This window comes from Solanum tuberosum, unplaced genomic scaffold (genome assembly GCF_000226075.1).
Source record: "Solanum tuberosum cultivar DM 1-3 516 R44 unplaced genomic scaffold, SolTub_3.0 scf00008, whole genome shotgun sequence".
NCBI lineage: Eukaryota > Viridiplantae > Streptophyta > Magnoliopsida > Solanales > Solanaceae > Solanum > Solanum tuberosum.
This window is the reverse complement of record NW_006238934.1, coordinates 668667-679058: the sequence shown is the minus strand read 5'-3', so window position 1 is coordinate 679058 and position 10392 is coordinate 668667. Positions and strand designations below refer to the sequence as shown.

The 10392-nt window shown below is 28.1% G+C and overlaps 2 protein-coding genes across 2 annotated transcripts; one reads left to right on the top strand and one right to left on the bottom strand.

Moving 5' to 3' along the window:
* Positions 1 to 6260: 6260 nt before the first annotated feature.
* Positions 6261 to 8068, top strand: LOC102602539 (short-chain dehydrogenase reductase 2a). Its single transcript, XM_006338904.2, has 2 exons — positions 6261 to 6411; positions 7033 to 8068. The coding sequence occupies exons 1-2, from the start codon at positions 6326 to 6328 to the stop codon at positions 7874 to 7876; spliced, it is 930 nt and encodes a 309-aa protein (XP_006338966.1). The 5' UTR covers positions 6261 to 6325; the 3' UTR covers positions 7877 to 8068.
* A 1086-nt stretch (positions 8069 to 9154) lies between these two features.
* On the bottom strand, positions 9155 to 9939 carry LOC107061318 (uncharacterized). The gene is made up of 2 exons (XM_015310373.1): positions 9298 to 9939; positions 9155 to 9196 (listed from the first exon to the last, which is right to left on the bottom strand). The coding sequence occupies exons 1-2, from the start codon at positions 9937 to 9939 to the stop codon at positions 9155 to 9157; spliced, it is 684 nt and encodes a 227-aa protein (XP_015165859.1).
* Positions 9940 to 10392: the final 453 nt, after the last annotated feature.

The window sequence follows — 10392 nt, the reverse complement described above, 5'->3', positions numbered from 1 at the left end:
AAGATCTATATGGATCTATTGTTAACTCTTTTTTTCCCTTGTTTGACCTAAGATTAGCTGGCCCTTCGTTGTTTCCACCGATTAGTATTACAAAATATGGTGAGTTTGACCCATTGGGTCATTTGATATGCATTATAGATAGTTTTTTGAGATTTAAAACAATTATACTTTTATTTTTTTATGATTATTAATTTTAAAATAAGTTATATTATAATTAGTAATTAGTATCGGAATAAGTTATTTCTATTCTAGAAAATAAAAAATCATACCAAAATTAATTATTCTGGCATAAAAGAATGAAAATGACAAAAATATCCCTTATAATATACTTTTTTTTTTCAATTGTCATATTGCGGGTTTCAAGAGCTAGATTGACTAACTTTCAAAGCTAAATTAGATTAGTTAATTTGATATTTTAAAATAAAAAATTAGATATTCAAAAACTATATAAAAAGTATTATAAGTTGCAAATTTTTTTCACATCAATATAAAAAAAATACATTTTAAATATTAATCAAAATTTATATCGATTGACTCTTAAAAGGAAAATTATACTAACACCTAAAAAGGAACGGATGTAGCGTAAATTTGAATTTACAGCTTAGAATAGAGGACCAGTAATAAATGTAATCTAGGAAAACAAACAATTAGGTGAAGGACAAATGTATTACAGCTAGTGGCTTTGACTCATATATATTGAACTAAGAAAAAATATATTTTGGAATCCATCTCCCATGAGATCTTACGAAAGTAGAATATCTTTATGCATGTTTTATTTGATATAACTAATCATTTTCATACTATAAATGTCTATATTATATGGTATATATTAACTTGAAATAAAATAATGCTCACTCAACTTAACAAAATTACTTAATAGAATCATAATTTTCTATTGAAATAATGCTACAAAAATACATCTATTTTTTTTCTGAGTTTTATATATACCTAAACTATTAGTTGTTCATTTTTGCACGTGAACTATAACCAGTTATGTATTAAGTAAGATATATCTATAGTTGAGTAGGTAGTGATAATTTAAGTAGAAAAAATGATTAAATATCGAGAGTTGATCAAACCAATTTCGAGGTGTGTTTTAATACATGAATGATGATAATGCAGGTAAGAAAAAAGGATAAATAGTGATAGTTCACACAGGAAAAAGAGAATAACTGCTAGTCGACCTAATCAACTTTGAAGTATAATTTAATACACATATAGTGATAATGCAGGTTGAAAAAAAGAACAACAACTAGTTGGCTTCCAGGTGCATTTTTATTTATAGATGTTGATAGTTCAAATAGAAAAAGGGAATAACTAATGGTTAGATTGAAAAACTCGTCAAATAGTGATAATTCTAATTTATTTTTTACTATTGGATTCAATCCCTTAAATTTGAAGTTTGAATTAAAATATAGGAGCCAAGTAGTAGTATAAAATTAATTAATAAAAAGAAATAAATGGAGATCATGTTCCTAGATGAAATTCCAGAGGCACATGATAGCATGAACTTCTGACAAACCATTCTTTCTTAAATTAGTACTTAATATTATTTTACTTTCTTAATTTTCATTGATGGATATATGTGTATATTTCTTGGATAATTAATCCATAATGGAAGATTGACTATATCCAAAATTGAGATATATTTATAGGACAAGATCTTTACAAAAATCCCAAGAAATGCAAATAGATATGCAAAATCCAGCTTGTCCGTTTTCCTGGCAAAATAGAGGCATAATAGTATATAATATAATACATAATAGTAGTTTTTAACTTGGTTTCAGATGATATTTATGTTCTTCAATTTTGCGCATGTATAAGTAGACATTTAACTTTGTATAAAATTAAATAATTTCAAATGATATTTATGTTCTTCAATTTTGCGTGTGTATAAGTAGGCACTTAACTTTGTATAAAATTAAATAAGCAGACACATTCGTCTTACATGACAATTTGTGTAAGATATACTTAAACTGATTTGTATTATGTTAAGTACATAACTTCTGTTGAAGAAGAAGGAAGCTAACGATTGGAACATGTCAAAGGAACAGGTCCAACGAAACTAATTGACGAGTCTACAACAAGTGTTGAAGATGAAGGAAGCTGATGATTGGAACATGTCAAAGGAACAGGTCCAACGAAGCTATCTGACGAGTTTACAGCACTGATGTAGAATTAGAGTCGCATTAGAATTAGACTACTTATATCTATTAGGATTATATTACGACTAGGATTAGATTATGATTAGGATTATAGTACAATTAGGATTAGATTATTTATAATTATATTATTATTATTTTAGTAGTAATAGGTATTGTAATAGGACTCTAAGTATAGTTAACTTAGGAGTTAGGACTCTACAATTCACTCCTGAGTGTGTACTCAACAATTTTAATCATCAATACAATCCTTGATTTCTCTAATCCTAAACGTGAGATTTCTACAACTTCATCTTCAATTTTAATTCCAACTTCACAAATTACAAATAGAATGAAAATATTTGAATATACTTTACGTGTCTGGCGTGTGTGTAACACAATTTTTACATAAATTTGAATATTTTTTTTCGGAAAGAGGTAGAGTGTTGGTATTATTTTTGTTTTTTTTTTTTCGATTTTTATTACTACATATTGTTATTTTAACTTTGATTATTTTATTGTTGTTTTTATTTGTTTCTTCTACCCTTTTTATAGTTCTTTGAGTAATTGAGTCGATTTAGTACTTATTTTTTCAAGATAGAAATAAATTATGCGTACATGACTACATCCTCTTCTTGAAATTATATTGAATCTAATGTTAGATCCTAAAATATAATTGTGTAACTAATTTTTTTGGATTACTATACAAGTTGCATCTTATGACTTCTTCCTTTAATTTATGGTTTCTTTTACTTGTATATAACTACTAATTTTTATGGACTACTATACAACTTGTATATGCACATAGTTGATGCCTATAACTTACATATCTTAATTAGGGGTGTTCACAATTTGGATAAAAATCGATCCAAACCGAAAAATCGAACCAAATATATAAAATAATACCAATTTATTTGGGTTTGGTTTGGTTTGGTTTTAGATTTTTCAAAACCTATAGTATTTGGTTTGGTTATAGTTTTATTCGAAAAAACCAAAGAAATAACCGAACCGAACCGATGAATTATATACACATATTTTATTAATATCATACTTAATATATTATTTTTATAAACAATTTTAAAGATCTTATACATATTTTCATTAAAATTTACTTATTGAAAGTAAAATGTCCAAGATGAAACATTTATCTTATTAATTTCATGTATATGAGTGTCTATGACAATTATTTGTGGGACTGGAGATGTTATTGTCTCTTCCTTCTAGGCCAATATAGTGAATTTAAAGTTTTATTGATAGTAAATTTAGTGATCGAAAGTTCAGTAATTTAAGTCATTCTAACTATTTTTCGTTTTGAATGGATTGTTGTCACTTTTTTCACATTTTGAATGAATTGTTTCTTTTATTTTTGTGTATGGTTAATAACTAAATAATCGAACCAAACCAAATCAAAACCGATAACCACCAAACCGATAAATGTATATTATATTTGATTTGGTTGGTTTTGATAATTTAAAACCGATTAAGTTGGTTTGATTTTAATTTTGACCAATAACCAATTCAAATCGACCCGTGAACACCCCTAATCTTAATAATGAAATAAAAATTTTTTTACATATTTTAATCGAATTAATTGGTAGCTTCCTAGTTTCACTTTCCTCTAGGTTTTCTTATAGGTCTAGATGGGTGGATCTTCTAAATTTGACTAACATTAATTTATTTAATTTTGTTCCATCTTATAGGAATTAGGATGACTACAATTCCTCCTTGAATTCTGTGACCTGTATGAATCTTTTCAAATTTAGTACTCTCCTCCATTCATATTTATATATCGTTATTGGTAAAAATAGATGTTTTTAATATTCCTTTATTTAACAATAATTGTTTATTATATTATTTTGAGATATTCAATAATATTTGTCCATTTTATGAAATCAATGGATAATTTTACACCTAGTTTCTAATTTGCCCTTGTCATTAACTATCGTCATTTCCCTATTATATTTTTCAAGACATTGTGTTTATTATATTTAAAGGGTAATATAGTAAAAATATCCTTTTATTTCTTAAGAAGAAGCACATAAAGTCAATAATGGACAATTATTGTTGGACAGAAGGAGTACATTTTTCTTTTTATTTTATCTTTGAGGGTTATTTGCCTTGAAATATGAATTTGACCAACATAAGAAAACTAAATGATTAATCATTAATTAATTTAATTAATCAAAATAAATTAATTCATGTTCATTTATTGATAAGTTGACTTCAAAGAACACTAAATAAGGATACGATGGTAAACATATCTAGTTTCTTAAGGAGTGTAAAACCTAAAATGGTGAGATATAAATAGAAACTGAGAAAATAGTAAATTAAATATGGTTAATTTCACAAACGATTACTATTCTTTTCGTACCACTTTACTTATCGTTTTTAATAAGAATAAATTATTCAAGATGCTTATTATTTGAAAAAATTAAAATATATTGAGTATATTCTTTCTATTTTATCCTTAATGATGATTACTCTTCAAATATTTAATTAATTAGCATAAAAAAACCTAAATAAAGAGTAGTGCATACACATATACTTTAATATTACTTTTATTTAGAGAATAAAGAGATTAATATTTTAAATGATTAAAAATATTAAATAAGAGTATAATAGGTAAAAATATATAATTTCGTAAAGGGCGTGTAAGCCAAAACCGTGACAAGTAAAATGATTCAAAAAGAGTCAAATTTATTTTATTGCACTAAATTATGAAATTAATTTGGTTTTCTTCATTTTCAAAAAGAGTCAAATTTATTTTATTGCACTAAATTATGAAATTAATTTGGTTTTCTTCATTTTCAAAAAGAGTCAAATTTATTTTATTGCACTAAATTATGAAATTAATTTGGTTTTCTTCATTTTCAAAAAGAGTCAAATTTATTTTATTGCACTAAATTCTGAAATTAATTTGGTTTTCTTCATTTTCAAAAAGAATCAAATTTATTTTATTGCACTAAATTATGAAATTAATTTGGTTTACTTCTTAATGACTTTATGTAATACTCAGAGAAAAAATCAAGTAACATTTTGGTTAAAAATAAAATAGCTTTATTAATATTTAGTAAAATTGAGTGATAATTTATTTATGAAATAGACGTGGCCTCTGCTTCAAATTATTATTTTTTTCAAAAAAAAAAGTAGCTATGCTGACTCAAAAAGTCAAAAAGCTTTTTGCAGACAAATATTTACAGCAAAAACTGATCCTTTCCATTTTTGCAAAAAACTAAATGTTTTTTTTTTGTAAAATTTACTTACCTACAACAAGTACCAATTGAAGAAGGGATAAGTAGATGTATTTAAATAGTTTAGATTAATTAGTAGGTTTAATTTCATAATAGTTTAGACATCTCCAAGACAGCTAGGTATTTATTTAATTGAACACTAATAATTTATTTTTTTAATTTTTTTTTATAATTGAGTAGTTAAAAAAAAAATCATTGGGTAGCAAATTCACTTACTTTATTTGGCCATGTTTGCTTACAATTTGAATGAACCATTTAATATTGTACCTATTAATAGGTAATTTTATAATTCATATGTGGAGCGCACCATTTTAGTTCGTTCAAAAGATAATGTCAACTTTTTTTTTATAATTAGAAATAATTCAACTTTAAAATTTCACTTTAACTCTTAACAAGAAAGATTTTAAACCACAAATTTCAAAATTTATTATTTCTTTCTTCAATTTTGTGCAAGTCAAACAGTATAATATAAGCAAAAATTGACTCTAAGGATATATGTTGTACATAAGTGTAAGACAAAATTTTGCATTATCAAGTAACTTTTATTTGTTATTGTGATTCTAGGTAATTCTTCTAATCTATCTTAGTCTTAGTCAACAGAGTTACCTAGTACCTATTATTAGTGAGAGATAACACATATCCTGTTAAACTAATAGAAATACGTAAAAGCTAACATGAACACCACGATCATTTAAAAAAAGTACTCCTATGAAAATATGACCACATGGGGTAGGATGGAAAGTGAAAATTGTATAGCTGTTTTTTAGTAGTGAGAGACAAGCATATACTCCATTGGTTAAGGTTTTGGAGGATTGGAAATTGCCAAGAAATTATAACTTCCCCCCCAAATCTCCCATCCCCTCAAAAGTATAATCCATCTATCCTCAATTTATTATCTATAATTACTATCACTCTCTTTATATTTTTATAAGAATGCCTGCTCAATTGATGCCTGAAAAAACATTTGCAAGAGTTCATTCCATAGCCATGGAAATCAATCCTCCAAGCTTTACTAAAAGGTAATCAACTATACACAAATTAATTTACATAAGCTATAGCTACCTATCTCATTTCTTTCCTTTTCTGGTTGATTTCAATACTTTTTCAATTTTTTGTGTTATTTTTTTTAAAATTTCGAAATAATCCAAACAAAATTTCATTTTTGGTTCCTATCTCTATATTTCTCATCCTAATCAAATGCATGCTTTTGCATATAAACCTAGTTATGAACCTTATATTTTCATCTTTTGTTAAAAAAAAAAAAAAAAAAAAAAAAAAAAAAAAAAAAATTTCTTTTGTTAAAAAAAAAAAAAAAAAAAAAAACAAGAATAACAACATTTCTAAGAGGGTAAGGTGCAAAGATTTTTTTTATGAAAATATTTTTTTTTTAATTATTTTTTTTCCAACGAAAAGAAAGCTGGAATTTTTTTTTCTATTTTTCAGCATTTTCCAGGCTTTTTGATCATATTCTATTCCACATTCTCAGCTATCAAGAATTAGCTAAGCTTGTGGACAAATTTATTAATTGAAGTGCTAAAACCGCACTTCAATTTTTATAAAGTTAAAAAGACCTCTTTATATAATTTGACTTTAGACCACTAATTTTATTGAACCGCCCTCTGTGACAATGACCTTTACAGATTGGAAGGGAAAGTCGCGATTGTAACAGGTGGAGCTAGAGGAATCGGAGAGGCAACAGTGCGACTCTTCGTAAGACATGGAGCTAAAGTTGTTATAGCAGACGTAGAAGACATTCTGGGAAATACATTAGCAAACATGTTGTCTTCTTCTTCATCATCAGTAACTTACATTCATTGTGATGTAACATCTGAAGACGAAATCAAAAACTTAATCGACTCAACAATTTCAAAATTCGGACACATTGATATCTTATTCAACAATGCTGGTGTTTTAGGTAGTCAATCAAGCCAAAAAAAGAGCATAATCAACTTCGATCCAGACGAATTCGATCGTGTGATGTCTGTTAACGTACGAGGAGCCGCGTTGGGAATGAAGCACGCGGCTCGTGTGATGATCCCACAAGGGCATGGGTGCATCATTTCAACGTCTAGTGTGGCCGGAGTCCTGGGAGGACTCGGGCCACACACGTACACGTCTTCCAAGCACGCGATAGTAGGGCTAACTAAGAATGTCGCGTGCGAATTGGGACGGTACGGGATTCGAGTTAATTGTATTTCACCATTTGGGGTTGCAACATCTATGTTGGTTAATGCATGGAGTCATGGAGATGGAGATGGAGATGAAGAAGGAGAAATGAATATTGGATTGCCTAGTGAAAAAGAAGTTGAAAAAATTGAAGACTTTGTGAGGAGTTTGGGGAATTTAAAAGGGACAACTTTAAGGGCTAAAGATATTGCTGAGGCAGCTTTGTATTTAGCTAGTGATGAATCAAGATATGTAAGTGGACATAATCTTGTTGTGGATGGTGGAGTTACTACTTCAAGAAATTGTGTTGGTTTGTAATGTATGTTTTATTTTTTCTTGGGGTAAAAATTTTAATTCCTAACTTAGAAGAGTTAACATATAGATTTATTGGGTTGAAGTTGATGTAATTTCTTCCTTTTTCCTATTTCAAATTGACCGAAGAAGTTAAAAAGTTGTCAGCTTGACTAGTTGTTTTTTTTTTGTCTTTTTTGTGAAGACAAAATTGGGATATATGGGATATATTTAGTTTTTTTTTTAAGAATCGAAGGATTTTAGTTATTTAACAATAAGGTTTATTCATACAAAGAGGAACTGATCTAAACAATATATATAGTTCCAACAACATTTCTATTGAGACTCGAGAACATTTGTTATAAAAAGGAGATGCTTCAAAAACATATAGCTACGGTTTAAATTGGGATATTATTGATTGAAGTTTTAGTTTTTTTAATTTGAGTTTCATTCTCTCTCTTCTTAGTACACATTTGTATTTTACTTCCCAAAGGCCAAAACTTTGAGTACCAAATTATTTTATTGTCTATGTTCTTTTCTTTTTCATAATTTATGGATGAAAGATTAGTATATATTAGTTCACACTTCCCACTATCCATGACCATAAGGCACACACTCAGAAGTCTGAAGCTTTATTTCACTATTGCCCTTTTTGATTATTCTCAAAGTATTTTTTTTAAAAAAAATATGTAAAGTAGTTTTAAATCTCATGGTAAATATTCTCTCGTCTCATATTAAATGAGCATTTTCTATTTTACATTGTAATTAATAAATCATTAATAGATTGATCAATTTTACTATTTTCCCTTATTCATATTAATTAGTCTCTTGAAAAGAGAAATTTGGAATCTTTAAAATTTGTTGAAACTTCCGAAAGTCATATTAATTGTAGGGGTATATAAAATGGAAAGTCATAACAATTTTCTTGAACTTTGAACAATTCACTCATTTTGGACTATAGAAAAAAAAAATTCAACAGTTCACTTTATATATAGACTTTTAGGAGTATTCATTCATGTGGTCGGTTCGATAAATCTGAATCTTCATCGAAAAGTCTAGTCTTTAGAAAAATAATTTCTATTAAGGGCTCGAACTCATAAAATTCACTCATGTTACTTAAAAATAATAATAATAATTTTTAAAAAATAAATAAAAAAGGAGACATTTTGATAGAGATATGACGTTAGTTCAATCTATAGGACAAACTAAGACCACATGTATAGTCTTCAGAGGCGTATCCAGGATCTCAAGAACATGGGGGCACCATTATCTTCAAAATAGGCAATTAATTCAATTATATAAATTTTACGGTGAGAACAAGTTGACGAGCAAGTAGGTAGTAGCAATCTTTATATAGTAATATATTAGCAAAAAACATCATTCACTTACAATTGTCCTCGACGAGTTTTCATATTTTGAAAACGGTCAATAATGGCATCATTACTTACATTTTTAAATATACTACGCTCTATATAGCAAACTAAACAACCATTCAAAAGATCTTCATCCATCCTATTACGCAAATCATTCTTTATGTACTTCATTGATGAGAATGCTCTTTCCACGCTTGCGGTAGCAACAGGAATAATCAAAGTTAGCTTCACAAGTAGATACACAAGTGACCAAGTTTGATCTAGTTTTGTCTCTATCATCACTTTTGCAAGATCCTTGATTCCCTTCAAGTTGAGAAACTTGCTATCACACTTTTGAGCATAGACAATAAAATCATCAAGTTGAAAATTGAGTTCCCGAAGCTCTTTATCACCAAACTCACTTGGGTAGTACTCGGCTAGTTTCATTATCCTATCCTTGTGAAAATTAGCAAATGAATCAACCGGACTCAAACTAGCCATACCGAGGAGCAAGTCACTAGTCACCACATCAAAACGATTATTGAGTTCTTGAAGTGCCAAATCAATGACGGCATAAAATACTTCCACACGAAAGTGATGCAAATATGAAATATTGGACCTCTTACGCTTCGACTTCCCATTAGAGTAGTCTTCATTCATTTTGGGAATTGAAATTCCATGTTTACCACAAAATAAGCTAACCTCATCCATCATAGAGTCCCATTCATCCTCTCTCATCATTGCAATCAGTTCTTTGAAAGGTCAAGCAATTCCATAGCATTAACGATATCTTGATCTTTCTTTTGTAAAACTTTATTCAACTCATTCGTCAATAGCAACACCTTAAACATCAAGTGCAACATAAAGACAAATTCAAATTCATGAATCTTGCTCAAAAGATTTTCCGCCGTAAATCTATCAAGATAATAAGGACAATCACGTTTCATATTCTTAAGCACATTAACAATTGAAGAAAAAAGAATCAGGAAATTGTCCAAGGTTTTAAAATGAGACCCCCAACGAGTATCACCCGGTCGTTGGAGGCCACGTTCTTGATTCAAACCTTGCCCTGTATGAACTTCTCCAAATTTAAGCAACTCTTCCAACTTATCTTCTTGATGTTGTCGAAGTGAATCTCTGCGTTTAAATGAAGCTCCAATAGTATTCAAAATATTAGTGAGAACATAAAAA